The sequence below is a fragment of the Acipenser ruthenus genome, chromosome 4 (genome assembly GCF_902713425.1).
Source record: "Acipenser ruthenus chromosome 4, fAciRut3.2 maternal haplotype, whole genome shotgun sequence".
NCBI classification, from domain to species: Eukaryota; Metazoa; Chordata; class Actinopteri; order Acipenseriformes; family Acipenseridae; genus Acipenser; species Acipenser ruthenus.
This window is the reverse complement of record NC_081192.1, coordinates 83,678,034-83,699,490: the sequence shown is the minus strand read 5'-3', so window position 1 is coordinate 83,699,490 and position 21,457 is coordinate 83,678,034. Positions and strand designations below refer to the sequence as shown.

The following is a 21,457-nucleotide window of genomic DNA, read 5'->3' as shown; positions in this document are numbered from 1 at the left end:
CCTGGATTGCTTGTTAACATAACTTGACTTTACTCCACCCTTAATAAGTCTTGGTGTTTTAACACTCTTTCACTGATTAATGGGCTGTAACAATCTGGCTTCTACATTCACTAAATCCCAGTAAAACAATTGTTTGTCTCAACACCCCACTCTTGTCATGTTCAACAAAGCTGCTTGCCAAGCGCTGATGTAATGTGACAGGAGAGCATTTATTAAATGCAGAAAAATCCACAACAGATTGTAGTTAAAACACAATTATTATAATGATGAATAATAAGTAATTTGAACCAAGGGCAAACACTAGATGCTGCAAACCATATTTAATATCATAGCTTTTGTGATAATATATATATGGTCCTTGGTGATAAAGACCTTGTTCAGAAAGGTTTATTTTTAAATGAAGATACTAAACTGGATAAACAGTAAGAACAATACCACCATTTCCAAAAAAAAAAAGAAAAAAGGAAGGCATATGGGATTAAAAAGTAGCCTGTACTACAGTTGGCATTTAATAATGTTGTTCAAATAACATTACATATACACTGCTGTACAAAAGTCTTAGACATGTTGCATTTTTCTACTCTGATGCAATATGAGCATCAACAATTTACAAGCGTTGAATTGACAACAGAACTGACAGGAAGGCACAGATGTCATTGTCCATCCATCAACAGTCCAAAGCACCTTTGACCATTGTTCTATAGTCCAATTTCTGTGTTCTTGTGCATATTATAGCCTTTTAGTCTTGTTTCCCTTTCTTAACAGAGGTATTGTTACTGCAACACATCCATTAAGTCCTGATTTCAAGAGTACTGTTGATTTGATGGACAACGACACCTGTGCCTTCTGCCAGTTTTGTCGTCAATTCAACGCTTGTTGTCTTTCTATTCCTTAAGGATATTATCTTCAAGTATTGCTCATCTTTGTTAGACAGCTTTTTGGGTCTTCCAGTCCTGGGTTTGTCAATTACAGATGATGTTTCTCTGTACTTGTTGATTATGCTTCGGATACCACACCTTGAAAATCAAGTGATGCAAGCTATTTCACTCAATGTTTTTCCTTCTTATGCAAGTCAAGGTATAATAGTAGAAAACGCTAGTGGAGGCTTTGAGTAAATTGTTGCACAGCAGTATATATATTTTGCACTCCGTTTATAAGAATCACATCTGTCCCGGATGTTTTGATTTTAATAAGCGGATGATTTTTAAAGGCAGAACGATATGATTACTGTGGTGCAGAATCAAACTTAGTATGAGAATGATACGAGCTTGTTCCCTGGCTGCAGTGTAATGGGTTGACCACTAGATGTCACGAGTTCCCACATGTATGCACGCCCACAAAAAATCCACAGCTGCTTTCCTTAACGAATTATGGATAATAGTCAATTGGTTAACTGTTTGTTAAAGTTAATGACACCTTGACAGAAATGGCTTAGCTGATAGCTTTGTGACGGGGGTATAGAGGCGTAAGGAAGCAGAAGTAACAAAAAGAAACCAAAACTCGAGTAAGAGATCTAGTGTTTGTTCCACACGAAGTACTGTTTAGTTAGTGCTCCAGCTGAGAGCTAGGTTTATTTTGTTTTTTTCATTAGCGGTTGTTTCGCCACCACAAAGTGTAAGAAAAATAAAACCAACACCAGTTTAAAACTGTAAATCAAGACTCCAGCCTGATAATTTACACTGTCCTCAGCTGCATTACAATTACCAAAGGTGAGCCATCAGCAGTTTAAATACAGTATACAGATGTCAATGGTGCTCAATCACTGAGGGCAATACATCAAAACAAGTCCTCGTGGGTAAGCAGCTTGTTATATGATCATGATTATGTTTACTCAAGGCTGCAGAATCCTATTTTACTACAGTATACTTGAGAAGCGAGGGTGAATTAATATGAGATTATAGTACAGTATTTTACTGTCAGGACTAGCACTGCATTTAAGCATCTGTGGCTTATTTATTTTCTGTTGCGATGCAAACCTCACAGTTTTTCATTAAGCGGAGATGCAAAGCTCTGGAATCTCCCACCCCCTCCTCCTCCTCACTGCGTCGCGTCGCAATCCCACTCCCTCTACATGCATATCACACAATAACACTGTTGTACTCAGTATGTATTCAATGAATGTGTATTCACTTTATGGAAACAAATGTTCACTAACAGAGAATACACAAAACATAGCTGCACAATGCACCTTTGATTACAAACAATGCAGTGTTTCCTGCATCATTGCACTATCCATGCTGCTGCATATGTGCCTAATCACGCTAGGTGTGATCAAATTCAAATTCAAAAACAGCTTTATTGGCTATACACGTCATTGCACTTGACACAGTACCGTATTACATGTAGTCAGTTTGCCCCAAAATGATTCTTATAAGCGGATTGCTTGATTCTTACAATTTGGTCCCAGTGGGTTATATGCAGTTGATTCTTATATCAGTGATTCTTATAAATGGAGTGCACAGTATTCACATTTTTGTGTAACTACATTACCTTTTTATGTTTGATCTTGCTCCTTTTGGTACACAGCAGTTTTCTTTTTATTATCCATCTGACTATCTATCTATCTATCTATCTATCTATCTATCTATATATATATATATATATATATATATATATATATATCTTTTTATTTTTTCATTTTTTTATTTTACCTCACATACTCCGTCAATGCACACATTTGAACTGCTCTCTGAACATGAAGTACCATCTTTGACTTTACTTGAGAGGGCGAAGAAGAAGTCAAAGCCTTCTGCGGAACAATACAGTTTACACAGCTCCTGCTCTGCGATTAAAAAAAAAAGAAAACCAGACACAATAATAATAATAATAATAATAATAATAATAATAATAATAATAATAATAACAATAATAATATCCTGCATAACCCAATTACTACTAATATTAAGTCAGGAGCTATCCCCAATGATTTCACAGTTAAACAAATATGGCATTTTGGTTGAAGTTAATCTACTGCCGGTAACTTGCAGCTAATGTCCATGATTGCCTGGTGCAGACTCCTGATACCCTCCAGCGTGCTTCAACAAAGTGCCCAGGAAGGTGGTAGTTTCAGTGGCATTAAGTAGTGGCATAGTCAACATGCAATGCACGCTTCCAGTTAATGGTTTCAAATTTCCATGGTATCTAACTTTTTTATTTTTTTCCTCCCCCAAAGATTATTTCATACCATAGGGGCACAGCAACTGAATTATTATTATTATTTGTTTATTTAGCAGACGCCTTTCTCCAAGGCGACTTACAGAGACTCGGGTGTGTGAACTATGCATCAGCTGCAGAGTCACTTACAATTACGTCTCACCCGAAAGACGGAGCACAAGGAGGTTAAGTGACTTGCTCAGGGTCACACAATGAGTCAGTGGCTGAGCCGGGATTTGAACAGGGGACCTTCTGGTTACAAGCCCTTTTCTTTAACCACTGGACCACACAGCCTCATGCTATGCTAAGCAGGCAACATAAGACCTTTTCAGTGGCACTTGACACACTAGTGGAACTTATTATTAAGGGCAGCAGTGTGGAGTAGTGGTTAGGGCTGTGGACTCTTGACTGGACGGTCGTGGGTTCAATCCCCGGTGGGGGACACTGCTGTTGTACCCTTGAGCAAGGTACTTTACCTAGATTGCTCCAGTAAAAACCCAACTGTATAAATGGGTAATTGTATGTAAAAATAATGTGATATCTCTATAATGTGAAATAATGTATAATGTGATATCTTGTAACAATTGTAAGTCGCCCTGGATAAGGGCGTCTGCTAAGAAATAAATAATAATAATAATAATAACTTGAAGACAAGCTGTATTTAGGAGTATCAACCTGTAACAAAGAGCCAACATAACCCTTTTGGAGGCATATTACAGTTTTGCACACAAGAATATGCAGTTGCCTTCTACAGTTAAACAACATCCAGTTTAAGAATGTCTGTGATGATTTCAGGAAAATAAAAAGGAACACCTACCATCGACTCGAGTAAATGGCTTCCATTTGTAATACCAGCCCCTGAATTGCTTGCTGTTGAATTCTGCACACTGTTTGGCCCGGAAATCAATGCTGCCTACAGGGCAGTTATGAACATTGCAAAGTTTGTATGCACGAGAAGAGCCCTCACAGAACTTCCCACCATACATCGACCTGGTTAAGAAGAAGAAAAAAAGAGCAAACATGGAAATGTAGTTCAACAAAATGATTATGAAGGCATAAGCTAAAATGTAGTTTATTTACCATAACAATATTTATATTGTTTTGAATTTGCATTTTTAACATATGGAAAGTATAATTTATATTATATTATTAGAAAAATAAAAAAGTTCTCACGTTATCGGGTTGTTTGGTGAAAGTTGAAGGAAATTAATAAATAACCCAAGAAGGATAAAGTAGTGTAGCATTATCCGTGTACACAACAATATTTATACTGTACAAAGACATACAGGACATAAAGATAACAATCTGCATAGAGGGTTGGTTAATTATTAAATTCATCTAGGTAGTTCATGGGGAAAATATATACGTTACACAACAATTAGTGGCAGACTTGCATCTCTCAGCATTATATTATATTATATTAATGTATCTTTGTGTGTCCTGTACAAGTCTTGGTTAATGTTTAGATAGCAAGCAACTCTTGCAGGTGTGTTTCCTGAGGCACTCAAGCACTAAATCCCTTGGCAGGCCAATTACATTCCCTCTAATAGGGCTAAAATGTACCTCCTGCTGGGCTCCATTTTTAACTAATTTGGTTTGTTTCTTGATAGGATCTTGGCTGCCGAGACTATAAAAAATGACAAAAGATCCTAAACATATTGGTATTTTATTGTCACCTTGCAATATTCTCAATGAAAAGGTTGCAGCAAATTAGGTCAAATATGAACAAGATGATTCAAAATTAACCACAGCAGCTAACTAAAAATATGCACTTAAATATAAACAATATAGACAGTATGTGATGCACCTCAAGTCTTTTTTCTTTGAACCTTCAAGGCTTACAGAACACTCTGTGGTGTTTACAAGAAACTCCAGTAACTTACGGTATAGGCTCCCAGAGCTAGATACGGATAGAGGTGGCATAGATTACCTTGGATTATTGCAGTGCCGCTCTCGATAGGTCACCCCCGCTCCACAGCTTCTTGAACAACTAGACCAACCTGACCAGACTGACCAGTGACCATCAACAGAGCGGGGGCCTTCATCTCCATGGTTCAAACACTGACCACGGCGACACCACTAGGACAAAGCAGTACCAATACATAAAACATAACGTTTTCTAAGTTGATGACATTTTACAATTGTACTTTTTTTGCCAGTTTACCATTATGTACTATTGTACTGTAAAGAATTTAAATCAAGCCATTGATTTAAATACTTGTGTTGACTAATTTATTTGGCAAAAACTGCATTATCCTGTCATGCAAATAAAGCTTATTTCAAATTAAAATGAACAGCACACACCAACAATATATTTTGCATAGTGCGGTTTTAGACTAAATTGTAGATTTGTATCTAAAGTAGCATCAAAATAGTTGTCAATTGTCACCCATTAACCCAAATGCCAAAGCTGAAAGCACAGACTCACGTAAACAAAGAGCTGTTTGAAAATAAATAGTCTTGTGATTCATTCTCACCATATCAGGCCCACAAGCAGTGCCCTCAGCAGCTGGCATGAACTTGGTCTCACATTTTCTGCCAACCTGGTGGCACCACAATGCTTTGCAAATGTCCTACATCGAAAACAAAAACAAAAAGGCTATTTATTGATTAGAATGTTCAATTTGTTTTTCTAAGCCGTCTAGACTGACTATCAGATTTTGTATTTTATAGCAATTGTAGCCCCTTCCCCATTACAGTACTACCGGTACGCTCTTGTTACATGAGCAAAGGGAGGGGGAAGGCTGAAGTCGCTACCAGGCCACCATGCATTCAGCATTCTCTGCTCTGCTGACAGGCTATGAATAGGTAATAGGGGTGAAGCATTTAGTAATTCTGAAAAATGTAAGTTTCAATATGCACCATTGAAACAGATAGTAAAAGTAGATCTCATCTTGTTCTCATATCAACGTAGGGCTCCTTCTGAAGTTGCTTTTTTCAAGTAATTGTTTGCTTGCTGGTTGCCTCATGTATTATTTGCACTTACAGTCTTGATGAAACAAATTCTGTATGCTGGCCACTAGGATGGAGTTGCATCCAGCTTAATTTTGCCACAATCTTGGTTCTGATATCATACCAAATGGTCAATGCATGAAGGGCACAGAAGTGGCCACAACAATGGCACAAGCACAAGTCTCCACAGGCCTGATATAACATGTACTGTATAAGATCATTTTAAGCATGGTAGCAGGAAACCATGCATGTCACTCTGCAGGAACCGTACCTGGCAAAACCAAGACAAAGCACTAAAGTGGTTCATGAGTATCCTATGTGGTTCATGTGTTGCTGCTTCCTAAATCAGTAGCTGATGTCATGAGTTCCCACATGTATGCACGCCCACAAAAAATCCACAGCTGCTTTCCTTAACGAATTATGGATAATAGTCAATTGGTTAACTGTTTGTTAAAGTTAATGACACCTTGACAGAAATGGCTTAGCTGATAGCTTTGTGATGGGGGTATATAGGAGTAAGGAAGCAGAAGTAACAAAAAGAAACCAAAACTCGAGTAAGAGATCTAGTGTTTGTTCCACACGAAGTACTGTTTAGTTAGTGCTCCAGCTGAGAGCTAGGTTTATTTTTTTTTTTTTTTATTAGCAGTTGTTTCGCCACCGCAGTGTAAGAAAAATAAAACTAATACCGGTTTAAAACTGTAAATCAAGACTCCAGCCTGATAATTTACACTGTCCTCAGCTGCATTACAATTACCAAAGGTGAGCCATCAGCAGTTTAAATACAGTATACAGATGTCAATGGTGCTCAATCACTGAGGGCAATACATCAAAACAAGTCCTCGTGGGTAAGCAGCTTGTTATATGATCACGATTACGTTTACTCAAGGCTGCAGAATCCTATTTTACTACAGTATACTTAAGAAGCGATCGTCTCGTGAGGGTGACTAGTTTAACTGCCGTGCAGTGTTATGTGTAATGACCTTTGAATTAATATGTGATTATAGTGCAGTATTTTACTATCAGGACTAGCACTGCATTTAAGCATCTGTGGCTTATTTTCTGTTGCGATGCAAACCTCACAGTTTTTCATTAAGCGGAGATGTGTTGCTGCTTCCTAAATCAGTAGCTGATGTGGCAGCATTTTAAAAAAGCCTAATTTTATAGAGCAAAGGCATGTTTTCAGAGAGGATGGTATTATAATGGTTTAAACTACCAGGAAAAAAGCTAGTGACTCCAAGGTGCAGTTACATTATTTTTCTAATTGGTTTCTTGATTTTATACCATTAAAATTATTGTCTTTGCAATTGCTTCATACTGTCTTCAAACTCAGGTGTTTAAATTATTCTGAAAACGAACCCGAGCCGCAAGGCTCGTTTACAATATATATATATATATATATATATATATATATATATATATATATATATATATATATATATATATATATATATATATATACACAGTACTGTGCAAAAGTTTTAGGCAGGTGTGAAAAAATGCTGTAAAGTAAAATAGATTATAATGGATTATATTTATCAATTAACTAAATGCAAAGTGAGTGAACAGAAGAAAAATCTAAATCAAATCCATATTTGGTGTGACCACCCTTTGCCTTCAAAACAGCTTCAATTCTTCTAGGTACACTTGCACAAAGTCAGGGATTTTGTAGGCATATAGTCAGGTGTATGATTAAACAATTATACCAAACAGGTGCTAATGATCATCAATTCAATATGTAGGTTGAAACACAATAATTAACTGAAACAGAAACAGCTGTGTAGGAGGAATAAAACTGGGTGAGGAACAGCCAAACTCAGCTAACAAGGTGAGGTTGCTGAAGACAGTTTACTGTCAAAAGTCATACACCATGGCAAGACTGAGCACAGCAACAAGACACAAGGTAGTTATACTGCATCAGCAAGGTTTCTCCCAGGCAGAAATTTCAAGGCAGACAGGGGTTTCCAGATGTGCTGTCCAAGCTCTTTTGAAGAAGCACAAAGAAATGGGCAACGTTGAGGACCGTAGACGCAGTGGTCGGCCAAGGAAACTTACTGTAGCAGATGAAAGATACATCATGCTTACTTCCTTTCACAATCGGAAGATGTCCAGCAGTGCCATCAGCTCAGAATTGGCAGAAAACAGTGGGACCCTGGTACACCCATCTACTGTCCAGAGAAGTCTGGTCAGAAGTGGCCTTCATGGAAGACTTGCGGCCAAAAAGCCGTTCCTCCGACGTGGAAACAAGGCCAAGCGACTCAACTATGCACGAAAACACAGGAACTGGGGTGCAGAAAAATGGCAGCAATTAATTGATAAACATAAACTATTAACATGTCTATTTTTGAAAGTATTCTTACTTTACAGCATTTTTTCACACCTGCCTAAAACTTTTGCACAGTACTGTAATATATATATATATATATATATATATATATATATATATATAATGTAGCCGCTGGCTACAGACAAGGGGACAAGGGGGAGGAGGTGAGGAGCCCACCTGCACCACAGCCCCGATCGCCACCCTTGCCATCCAGTCTGGCGCTCCTTTATACGATCCCTTGCCCCTGACTTCTGGACACCCTGCCGGATTGCCTGGACCTCCATGTGCTAGACCTGGAGCACAGGAGGCTGCACCGTCGGCCACAGTTCTTCCTCTGGTTCCCTACTCCATTCTCCCCGAGCACCAAGAAGTCACTGGGCTGCTACCAGACGTCGCTGGCGTCCCTCATTGCTGGTCCATGGTCCCTACCTGTCTCTACCTGGCTGTGCCGGAAGAGGAACCGACCCTCCCTCAGGTTCGCCCAGGTTCGTATTTTTTTTGGGGTATTTTTGCTTTATGCCAGGTAAATGGCTTAGCTGTCCTGCGAGCTAGTCAGGGACCTGCATAAGTTTAGGTAGTGCTCGAAAAGAGCTAGGTGTTTGTTTTCATTTTGATTTTTAACCCTTTGCGGTCCTATGTTGGACCTGGTCCGATATTGCAATTTTCCCTTTCCAGTCCAATGTCGGACCCTGTCCGACATCATCAAAAAGACACAAAAACCAGGTATCTAGTCGTTTTTTCTCCGGAAAAAGCAGAGAAAACCATTCAATGGCCGAGTGAGACCGATAGGAGCAGAGAGAAGCCGAAAAAAAAAAACAGGCGTATCTCATGAATACTGATAGCCCCGACACCACATAGATAACACGGACATAAACAAACAAAATAGCTGCTTCCGCATCCAGCACTCAAAGAATATCACAGACATTTGCAGAGCTTTTTTTAGATGTTATAGTAATAAAATAACGACTTGGATCGCATTATTGAGGAGTTTGGTGATAAAACGAGTGATCAAGAAATGATTTATCCGTATGTACTATTATTAAGAAGTATTTGAAAAATATAGCGAACAAGGGGTGGGGCGGGGCTGGAGATGCAGTACTGAGGGTCCTGTTGATATGCACTGCCTTTTAAACCTGTTTTACTGTGGAAAAAAAAACTTTTAAACAGCACGTCTAAAATAAACTGTGCGTGTGAAAGCCATGAGGCTCTGTTACAATATATATCTCAAATCACTTACTGAGTTGCTGACATGATTCATCTCTCAAAGTAGTAGCATTTATGAGAAGGAACCAGTACTAAATTTAACAGTCTGAAAGCAGAAGCTTCAAAGGTCCAATTGTGCTAAAGGTTATGAGAACTTTCCCAATAACAAGCATTTTGCTATTCTATATCTGAGTTCTCACAAAGTAAAGTAAGGGAATGCTGGCTAGAGGGGCACAATATTTTAAAAGAATTTCTCAATAGACCACTAAAAAAAAAAGAACTCTAGAGTATTATATTATTTCACAAACAATGAGCTACTGCAGGACTAACAATAAAAAAATGGAATCGATGGAAACAAGTATGGTAGGTCTTAGATAAGCAAAAATGCTATATAACAAACAAAATGCATAATATTAGCAATAATAATAATAATAATAATAATAATAATAATAATCATTTGTAGAAATGTAAAACTACTTACTGCAACCCTGTTTTGCCTTCTTGAACAATAACAATGGCTTGAATCATCAACCTTTGAGGTCAAAATACTATCAACCATCTACCAATGGCAGATTTTAAGAGCTTTTTGCTATTCTTCAATTAGGAACACCAGTTTTTCCTGTGATTTGAGTGTGTGTATTGTTTCCACAGTTGCTACCAAGGCTTAGGAAGTTCTTCCTTATTTAAGAAGAGGCAAAGAACAGAATATGATTAATTGAGCTCAACTAATTTCTGCCCATACTCTCTGTTCCTAAGTCACATCACACGACAGGCCGTGAAATCACAATGACAACATAGCAGCAACATTTGATCGTTTTGGGCAAGAACCCACCTCACAATTAGAAGATGGACAGGCAAAATCCCTATTACAAGCTGGCTGGCGGGTTTGTCAAGCTATTTATTATTATTTGTTTGATTAGCAGACACCTTTATCCAAGGTAACTTACAGAGACTGACAACTTTTTAACTGTTTCAAAGCTATTTTCCAAATGTCTGCTCTAGTGCACTGATAGTGTAAGGATTATTGCTCACAACGAATCATGGTGTTTTTTTGGGTTTTTTAAATCGCTCTTCCTCCAGTGATTTAGAGGACATATCTCAAACCCCAGTGCACTAGAGCAGACATTTTGAAAACAAGCTTTGGAACAGACATTTAAGTTATAAAAGTGTAAAAAAGTTGTCAGGATGTTACAATGAAAACAAAAATGACAGGTACATTATTTAAATAGTTGTAGCAACACGCGGGGACATGTAACACTATATTTTTCTTTTACCAAAACAAAAAGGTGTTTTTTTATTTATTTTTTATTTACAGTATGTCTAGTTTTTATGAAACCTTGAAATAACAAAACAATGTGTGGTGAAAAGTCAGTCCCAAGGCTATATATGTAGACTGGCAACAACTGGTTTTCTTAAACACAGTGGATGCATATTTTGCAGGGTTCAGTAACTTTATACTAGGGTCGTAGTTTATACCCAGGGTTAGAGCCAACAGAGTTTCCCATTGGCATCCTGTACTGTACAGAAATATATAAGAATGTTCCAGGGTTTACCTACACAATTTTACTCGGATCAAAGTCACAGGGGTAAGCAGCCCAGGATCCAATAAAAACTAAAAGATGTAACATCCCCTGGTGATCGTCTGTGTGTGGGCCAAGTCTCAGCAAGGCTTGGGGAAATCATGAAAGCCTGACATTTACAGGGAAACCTCCCAGCCTCCACCCACACCAGAGAGTATGTGAACTCTGCAAGCCTGTCAAAAAGAATAGTGGAGAAAGGCCAAGCTGTCAGCGGTAATCGCTGCCCAGGCAAGACACCAAAAAAAAATTTAAAACACAAATTGAATAACCAAATTCAATTAAACAAAATACAATCCAATTTCAGGAATTAAAATGGGTGAGCTTAATTATTTTCTAACTATTTCACCAGTAATTATCATTTCAGCTTCATCTTGGTACTATATGACCCTCCATTTTAATAAGTAAGACAAAGATTACCTGTAATATGGTTTCTTCATTGGATGATGAACTCCACACAACGTGAACTCCCGGTATCCATGTCGCTTGGGTCAGGAGAAAGAACAAGATCTCTTTCCCAGAGATCCTTTTTATATTCCTCATTGGCGCCAAATACGTACTCCTCCTCCATAACCCCCACCCCACGTAAGTCGGGTTGTCCAAATTTCACCAAAACAAACCAAACCAAAAAACAAGAAAAAAGGGGGGACAGGAGGGTGGGATATAGGTGTGTGGAGTCCAATGAAGAAATCATATTACAGGTAATCTTCGTCTTCTTACTTAGTCTGATGAACTCCACACAACGTGAACTATACCAAAGTATGTAGACTGAGGGGCAGTAGGTTAGATGCTGGTAGAAGAAACCACAGATAAAACAGAATGAGCAAATTTAGGTTGAGAGCAAGATACATTGCAGTTATAGTGTTTGATAAAAGTATTGAAAGATGCCCAAGTGGCGGCACTGCAGATGTCCTGAATTGAAACAGATTTTAATTTTGCCCAAGTAGTAGCCACTCCCCTTACTGAGTGGGTTTTGGAACTGTTTTGCTGTCAACACTAACAGAACTCAATGTATGATGTTATCCAGTGATAAATCATCTGTTTAGAGACAGGTTTTCTGTTGTCTGGTGAGTTGATGGAGATAAAAAGTTGCCCTGATGGTCTGCTACCGATAGTCCTGTGGATGTAGAAGTTTAGGGCTCTGACATCTATAAGATGAAGTCTAGCTTCTTCACTTGATTTGTGAGGTTTTGGGTAGAAATCTGGAAATGTTATGATTTGATTTATATGGAATTCAGTTGCCACCTTTGGTAAGAATTGAGGATTAGTTCTGCACACAATCCTGTCCTTAAAAGACTGAAAATATGGTGCATCAATAACCAGTGCTTGGAGCTCGCTTACTCTTCTTGCCGATGTCACTGCCATCAAGAATGCCTTCAGATACTTCATGTCACAAGTTGCTATGGAATCTAATGGTGGTCCTAAGAGCTTATTAAGTATGTTTTTCTTTTGCATCAGAAAGTGTCTTGAGTAATGGCCCTGGGTTTGTGAAGATAAGGGGACCTCTTCTATGGCATGGGAATGCAGCATATTTGTTATTTCCTCTTGCAGGCAGATGCCCTTTGGCTTTGACCAGTCTAATACTGTCTGGATGATGGCTGTTGATGGTGGAAAACCTGGAACGGAATCCTGTAGCCCTGTTGAATAAGCCCCAGGACCCAGGGATCTGATGTAATTTTTTCCCAGCTGGTTAGAAAATGAGACACCCTTCCTACCGTTGGCAGTGGAAGGGGTGGGGTGGGGTGGGGAAGGGGGGGGGGGGGGGGTTTGAAGGCTGAGAAAATGTCAGGAGATTGAGGGTCAACCTCCCTCTTTATGATAGCCACGTACTGTTCGACATGATCTGAACTCCAGGCCACGTTAAAAGCAGCCCTGCTTGTTGAACCATGGTAGAGGTGGCTTGTTTCTGAATGACCTTTGTCTCTTGAAAAAAACCCTGTTGGACGGTGCACCTCTCCCTGTAATAGAGCAAGATCTAAATCGCCTGTCTAGCCTTATCATACAGGGAATCTTTCAGGCTGGTGCCAAATAAAAGATCCCCCTGAAAGGGTATCTCCAATATTTTAATCTGGGTGTCTGCAGACAGAAAAGATGTTTTCATTTGGATGCACCATCTTGCAGAGATGTCATTAGCCACAGCTCTGGCTTTAGTATCAATGGAGTGTGGAAGGGTGGTGGGGAATTCACTGACACACACACGGGAGGCAGAAGATTTATTTGCAATACATGCACTGGTGCCCAGTTTTATTATTTTCTTTTATTTGGCTTTATTTTCTCTTTAGCCCGCAGAGGGCGTTGTTGTCTGTGGCCTGAATACCGACAATGGCAGTCAGGTCCACAGTAATACCAATACAGGTAGTCCAATGTCTCGCACTCACAGGTGCTCAAAAGAATAATGAAAACAAAAGGCGAAAGAAAAAGGGAACATAAAACACAGTAATAAAACTACAAAATAAAGGTTCTGCACTCGGCAGCGTTACCCCGACCGTCGCTATCCACACGGCCCGGGTCGCCGTCCTATGCTCACCCGATCCCTCAACCTGCTCGTACTGTTCGGGGTTCTACCCAAGTTTTTCCCTGCTCCTAAAAATTCATTTTCTTTTTCTTTTAAAATTAATTAGTTGTTGTGCTCGTTCTTCTCCGGCCGTGCTCGGTCCGTCAGCAGAGCTTCCGCCAGCTGGCTCGTTTCATCTTAGAGGGGCAGGCTGATGGAACAACAGAGCATTATCTTATAGGGTCAGCAATCCCCCAAGGCCCACCTCTCAGCCACAGAGAGAGGAAAAGCCAACACACCTTCTTCCCCACCTCTACATGTCACTGCCATGACTTTTTAAAGAAATGATCAATTCTTTTTTATCAGATCCATTCAAAGAAGCATATCTAGAGGACATACCTGCAGTTGGTGTAGCTATGATAGTATCCAGTTTAGGTTGTTTGAAAAGGTGTTTTTTATGATCCACTGGTACCATGTATAATTTATCTACTCTGGGCAGGCATGGTGCAGAAGTAGCAGATCTTTGCCAAATAGCCTCAACAGGCCTCCAGACCACCACATGGAAGGGGAACCTTTCATAGACTTTTTTATCCCTTGCATCTAAGATGCTCTGGAAGTCATCCTGATCTGCACAGGTCTGGGGTTGTACTCTGAGAGAGGATGAAATCCTTCTCAGTACATCATCTGCATCTGTGTATATGGGAGAGGGGTCGTCTGTGTATTCAAAAACGTCCTCCTCGCTGGCGGAGTCAATGACATCATCATCCCCTAGGGTGGGGGCACCTGGAAAGTATTGCTCCTGTGTACTTCTGGGTGCAACGGTACCAGAACTTGTTGTATGAGCTACAGGCTGTAAAGGCTGAACCTGTTTTAACTGCTCATATTCCTTTAGCCATTGAAAAAATAGATCTTTAGGCATTGGTAGCTGTGGAAGGGATGGTTGAATCGTGGCTGGAGCCTCCATAATGGTGGTCGCTGATTTCGCCGGCACGTCTCTCTCCCTGCTGCTGTGGGAGTGTGTGGATTTTCTCGTTCTTTTCCTTGGAGGAGAAAAACCTGAACCCCTTTGTTCTCTGGGCTGCCTGCTTTTTTAGAAGTAGAGGGTGTAGAACAAGCTTTATCAAAACGGTGAACACCAAAGGGGAAGGAGCTTCCTTGTGAGTTGGAGTGACTGACATGTCTACACACATTAAACATACATTTGTGTTAGACGATGGAGAAAGTGGGGAACCACACTTAAAACAGATGAAAGGCATAGAAGCAGAAAAATGAAGAGAAAAAAAATCCTAACCCTATACTTTTTTTTTTCCCCGAACAAAAATAAGCACAGATTTGGTGCCAATGAGGATTATAAATAGGATCTCTGGGAAAGAGATCTGGTTCTTTCACGTGACCCAACCGACATGGAGACTGGGAGTTCACGTTGTGTGGTTTCATCAGAAGAGGTAAGAATCTTCTTTATGCTCTGACGGAATTCCACTCAAACCGGCAGTAACTGGATCAAAATGTGAGCCTTCCTACACACCCTTTGTTCCTCAAGTATAATCAAGATTCAATGCTCTGTCCTTGCCTTTTTGAAGTCCAATGTGCAGAGCTTAGCCTTTTCCCCAAACTGCCACTTGCACTGGGTGTCTGCATCATACAGCTCCCCTGGAAGCTTGTCCGGATACTTGTACTCCCTCACAGACTTGGGCTCATCTGCAAGACAGGTGGCCTGGGCAGAGCTGCAACAACAACAGAACAGATTGTTGGTCTAGAATCCATCATGTCCTTAAACCAGCATATCAAATCAGAGAAAGTGTGACAGTAGTATGATGTTCCAAAGCTAGCTGTTATTAACCCTTTTCACTTGTACCACCACCTCTTAGTAAGTGGTCACATTCTAAGGTGCCAAAATCAAGGTTTTAGCTTAGTTTTTTTTAAATATCGGTTTTGCATTGAGCATTAAATACTTAAGAACCTAAATAATGTATAGGTAACTGTTTAACAAAACGGCATGTTTTTCTATGTCCGGCTACATTCATATTGTAATACATCACTATTCACTTTATGCAAGCGCATCGGGTAACCATGTGTGGAAATTACATTTACTAGTGATTTGCGTTCAAACATCTGTATCTATAGCAAGTTTGCTGGTCGGCCCTTTTTGAGATTTTCTTTAGAAGCTTTAAAAGAACTGAAAGAATGTTTACATATGGAATAATAATAATCTAGCTGCTTTATTTTTGTGTCTTTGATTCACCAACTTGAACAACTAGCCGCATTCCCAGGACCCTAATTAAAATCATATAAATATGTTGTGTCAGAGGTTATGGCCTAACAGGTAAAGAAATCAACAATGCCAACAACAAAAAAGCAACAATTAAGCGGAAGAGAAAATGTATTTCTTAAGTGCACTTCAGCACCCTACACCAATCACAGACGTCCTCCGATTCGTTCTTTGCCATAACAATGTTGGTGGTTGTACAAAGACCAGACAAGCAGAAGTGGGGAAAAAAGGACATAATGGCGCAATTGTTATCAATAATAAGTCTTGGATGTTGCCCTTTTTTAACCCTTTGCGGTCCATTTATTCAGCGTGTGTCATTTATTTTCATACGCGCAGTTTATTTTAGACGCGCTGTTTAAAAGTATTTTTTCCACAGTAAAACAGGTTTAAAAGGCACTACATATCAACAGGACACTCAGTACTGCATCTCCAGCCCCGTCCCACCCCTTGTTCTCTATATTTTTTACATACCTCGTAATAGTAGTACATACCGATAAATCATCTCCTGATCACTCGTTTTATCACCAAACTCCTCAATAATGCGATCCAAGTTGTTATTTTATTACTATAACATCTAAAAAAAGCTCTGCAAATGTCTGTGATGTTCTTTGAGCGCTGGATGCGGAAGCAGCTATCTTGTTTGTTTATGTCCGTGTTATCTATGCGGTGTCGGGTCTATCAGTATTCATGAGATACGCCCCTTTTTTTCGGATTCTCTCGACTCCTATCGGTCTCAATCGGCCATTGAATGGTTTTCTCGGCTTTTTCCGGAGAAAAAACGACTAGATACCTGTTTTTTGCGTCTTTTTGATGATGTCGGACAGGGTCCGACTTTGGACTGGAAAGGAAAAATTACGATGTCGGACCAGGTCCGACATAGGACCACAAAGGGTTAAAGCTATTATCACCGAAGAATAGCTTGACTTCATTTCGCAAGACTAAAATCCATTTTCTTAGCTCTTATTAGCACTGTTAGCACTACTACTGCCATGCCCTGCAGCTAGACAGTGAGTTTGAACAACAAAACAGGAAGTGATTAGGAATCAGGAAGCAAAATAAACTTTTTATCTATAGCACTCTATTTGAAATATCCTGGAATAGGCCAGTGATGGTGCTAGGGCTGACATCTATACATTTATGTCACATTTACAGTAAATTAAAAGAGATCCACGTAAACTCATTCTATCAATGTTATTGCTTAACTTACAGTGTGAATGGCCTCTTTCAGGGACAAACAAATCTACTGATATACCCATCACTGCAGATCATGCAGCTCAAAGTCGAGGGCCTATCCCGCGCCAAGTGTGAATACTTTGCCAGGCACCTGAGGATCCAAAACACTGATATCCTTGTGCTGCAAGAAACCCACATGGAGAGTGAAGGCCACCGATCGAAGATCACGGATATGCCCTTGTCTCTGCAAGACACCATTCGAAAAACTGACTTGCCACCAACGTCAAGTAACACGTGAAGGACACTGTACAGGTGCTGCCTATCATGGACTTACACACCATCACTATTAAGATTGGCAAATTGACAGTGGTAAACTTGTACAAGCCACCATGTACGAAATGGCCATGCCCAGCGCTTCCAGCACCAAATCACCCAGTGACCCACATCGAGGATTTCAATAGCCACCATACTTTATGGGGCTATGATAACAACAATTGAGCTGGAGAACAACTATCATCATGGGTATATTGAAGACGTCAAGCACTGTTGTACTTTCAGGTCAGCCCAGTGGAGAAAGTGTTATAACCCAGACTTTGTATCACAAGACAATAACAGCCTCCCACTACCATCTTCAAAGTCAGTCCTAGACAATTTTTCTCACAGTCAACATCAACCTGTAACGGTCCACATCGCCCTACAAATCCTGGTCATCAGATCGGTATCGAAGCCCCGCTGGAACCTTCAATCTGCAGATTGGTCAGGATATACAGCAACCATTGGGAAAACCATCTGACGGATACCACCAACACCGGCCAATTTCTGCCGCTTCATATGCCTCATCAAAACAGCTGCCATGGAGAACATTGCCCACAGTGTCAGAAGAACGTACACTCCTTGCTGGTCACCTCAAAGTGAAGCACTCTTCCAGCAGTACAAAGCCAACAAAAAAACAGACACCGTGACCGCACTGCTAGAGTCATTGACTTTATGAGGTCAAGCGGCAAAGCCTGGAAACTCCTCCGGTTCCTAGGTGGGGTCGATCTGGCATCTCACAAATCACCACAAATAAGCACAGACTCCATCATCTCGCTGCTAAGCAACAACTCTAAATCTCCGATAGATAAAACCACCATATGGCTAGTTTACAAACAACTCTACCGCATGACATCTACATTCCAATTTTCTACCCACTCTCTATGCCCTACTTAGTAGAGGAGGTAAACAAAGGACTCTCCGAGACAATGTCGGAAAAGCACTGCACGTTTAATAATAATAATAATAATAATAATAATAATAATAATAATAAATGTAAGGTTTAAACAAACACAAAATACTTGTACAAACAAAACGGCACAGTGGCCAAAATAAACAGACAAACAGACATGGAACAAAACAAACAAGTATCGTGCTGGTGTATAACCAGCACTAGTAGCAATTGCTTATATTTCTATATTTCTCAGTTCTCTTTACTCACGTTCTGCCTCTGAACACACACAACCCTGCTCAGCCACAGCTACAGACTTTTATACATGTGACCGTCTACAAAGTAGCAAGAAATTAATCTATCTGGAGACCGCCACATTCTACACGAGTTTAGCATGTATGGGGAATTTTAATCCCATTCATTCTGCAAAATAACAACAAAACATTGTGTTTTTACAAACTAAACAATGTTTTTAAACAACAATACAACACAAAAACAAAATATTAGATACACACACAGGGGCAGGGTGTACCCCATCACAGAGGTCCACTAAAATATGTCTTGTTCTCGGTTCAGTCCTTCTGACAACATATAGACTGTGCAGTACAGAGCAATGTGGATGGTTTATAAAAGACTCACCTCCTCTCACATTAAACATCTTTAGAGAGTCTTCTGGCTGACTAAGATGAAGAAACCTTACTGCCTTAGGTGAACATGTTAGGAGGGTTACCGCCAAGAAGACCACGGCTTACCACACAGACAAAACAATGCCTGATAATCAATGTTATTGCGATTAGAAACCGGTAAACACTGCCATTATTACACCTTTAATCATTTATTCCAGCACCCTTTAATGGAGATTTCTCATAATTATAATAAAGTAAAAATGGAATGTGTACCTCAGAAACCTGTGAAGATATTGCCGACTGCATGCAGACCATGAAAAGATCCCATTGTGGCCAGCCAGTGTTGGAGACATGATGTTGCCTTCAGACTTTTTGCAAACATTTCCTTCACCATCATGAATCATGCCAAAGCTTAAAAAAAAGAAGAATCTATGTGAAGAAATTTTACCAAGCATATTTTTTAGGCAAATGATAGCACTGAGCTGTGAAGATGACATACAGCCTTGTCTCAGCCAACAAAAAACAAGAGATTTACATGGAGTCTGAGAGTTAATTGTAAACGGGTAAATACTTGGGTCAAATATAGTTCACAATTAAAGGATTATTTTTCTTCCAAATTGTCATATTAATGTTTCATAGGGTAGCAGTGTGGAGTAGTGGTTAGGGTTCTGGACTATTGACCGGAGGGTCGTGGGTTCAATCCCAGGTGGGGACACTGCTGCTGTACCCTTGAGCAAGGTACTTTACCTAGATTGCTCCAGTAAAAACCCAACTGTATAAATGGGTAATTGTATGTAAAAATAATGTGATATCTTGTAACAATTGTAAGTTGCCCTGGATAAGGGTGTCTGCTAAGAAATAAATAAATAATAATAATAATAATAATAATATACATGTACAGTAATATTATGGTTTGCAAGATTAAGGTATTATATAAACTGGTACACATAAATCACAACACTTGGGTGTCCCCAAAAGATTGTTTCTTTGATAAGAAGTGAAATTGAGGCCCTTCTCAGTTGCTATCAGCTGTTTAGAACAAGAACATACAAGCACCCTAATAATTTACAAGGCTGGTTTATGCTTACTCTATCTATAGGGTATTTTGTTTTTTTATTACTGTATTTCAAATATCAACGAGTGTGTTCCATAATTTTCAGTCCATCAAATTTTCTAATACAAGACACTGTATTCAGTTCACACTTCACAATATATGCTTGTAAGTGAAACTGGCCACCATTTCACTGGAATAATAAAATGTTATTTCTTTTTTTAATTCAGGGTACCCCCCACCATTTAAAAACAGAAAATAAAATTGGAATTAATCTGTGCCATCAAGTTTTAAACTAATATGTAAATCCTATAATTTTGCTAGTAATAATCTAAACTAATAGTCACCCTAGAATGTTTTTGCACTTTAGTATTGTAGGTGCCCAGAATGCATATCTTCAAATAATTCAATAAATTGTTACTCTACAAGACACCTCTACTCCAGCCACACATTACAGCTAACCCAGCCTTGTCAAATCTCAGATGAAGAAATCTTACTTATGACCCGATTCATGTGCGATAGTGAAAGCCAGTCCAAGTCCAGTATCTTCGTTGATAGTACAACTGCGATATTTACTACACATCCCGCTGATTGGTGCAAAACCTGAGGGGATATCATTTTACAAATTCAGTTATACACATATGAATCATTTCCCAACCTCTGCTTAAAGAGTAAGTACCAAAAAATATAGCGTTGCACGTCCCCACGTGTTGGTCCAACTGTTTAAATAACGTACCTGTAATCTTTTCATTGTTATTATCCTGACAACTTTTAGACTTACAACTTTAAATTTTGTTTCAAAGCTCTTTTCTAGTGCACCGATAGTGTAAGGATTATTGTCCACATTGTCAAACAGGTAACAGCAATAACGATCCATGTGGTACGGAACAGAAAACCATAGCACTTGTTATGTTTTTTTTTTGTTTTTTTTAAATCGCTCTTCCCGCAGTGATTTATAGGACAGATCGCAAACCCTAGTGCACTAGAGCGGCCATTTTGAAAATAGCTTTGAAACAGACTTTGTAAGTTGTAAGTGTAAAAAGTTGTCAGGATGTTAACAATGAAAATAAAATAAAAATTGCAGCAACATGTGGGCACACATAACAATATATTTTTCGGAACCTATGTAATTTCATTTCACCTTTTTATTATGTTTTGAATCAACCATTCTGAATGGTTTTGGTGAAAACCAAAGTCATTTATTTACAAACACATTTGTATCACGTCGCCTTGCACTACTCGTAACCTTGGTGACCTTTTGAGGAAGTCACTGGTTACGTAGTCAAGGGTTTATACCATATTAATACCTTAACGTTTAAGGCATTCATAAACCCTTGTACCTCATTGACATATACTAAGATAGGGATATAACATATTTCTGGGAACCTATCCTGAAAGGGAAGTCATCACCCATGCTGTTCTTTTACAAGTG

At 39.4% G+C, this 21,457-nt stretch overlaps 1 protein-coding gene across 2 annotated transcripts in view; it reads right to left on the bottom strand.

Annotated features, from left to right (window-relative positions):
- The window catches only part of LOC117400666 (A disintegrin and metalloproteinase with thrombospondin motifs 16-like), an 80,426-nt gene that overhangs the window by 33,858 nt on the left and 25,111 nt on the right, over positions 1-21,457 (bottom strand). For both annotated transcript variants that reach the window (XM_034000931.3, XM_059022952.1), the window contains 7 exons: positions 20,523-20,628; positions 19,248-19,385; positions 15,273-15,426; positions 5,631-5,726; positions 5,084-5,232; positions 3,971-4,143; positions 2,652-2,782 (listed from right to left, as the gene is read on the bottom strand). In XM_034000931.3, coding sequence (XP_033856822.1) covers positions 2,652-2,782; positions 3,971-4,143; positions 5,084-5,232; positions 5,631-5,726; positions 15,273-15,426; positions 19,248-19,385; positions 20,523-20,628 — 947 coding nt within the window. The remainder of the gene's footprint in view (positions 1-2,651; positions 2,783-3,970; positions 4,144-5,083; positions 5,233-5,630; positions 5,727-15,272; positions 15,427-19,247; positions 19,386-20,522; positions 20,629-21,457) is intronic.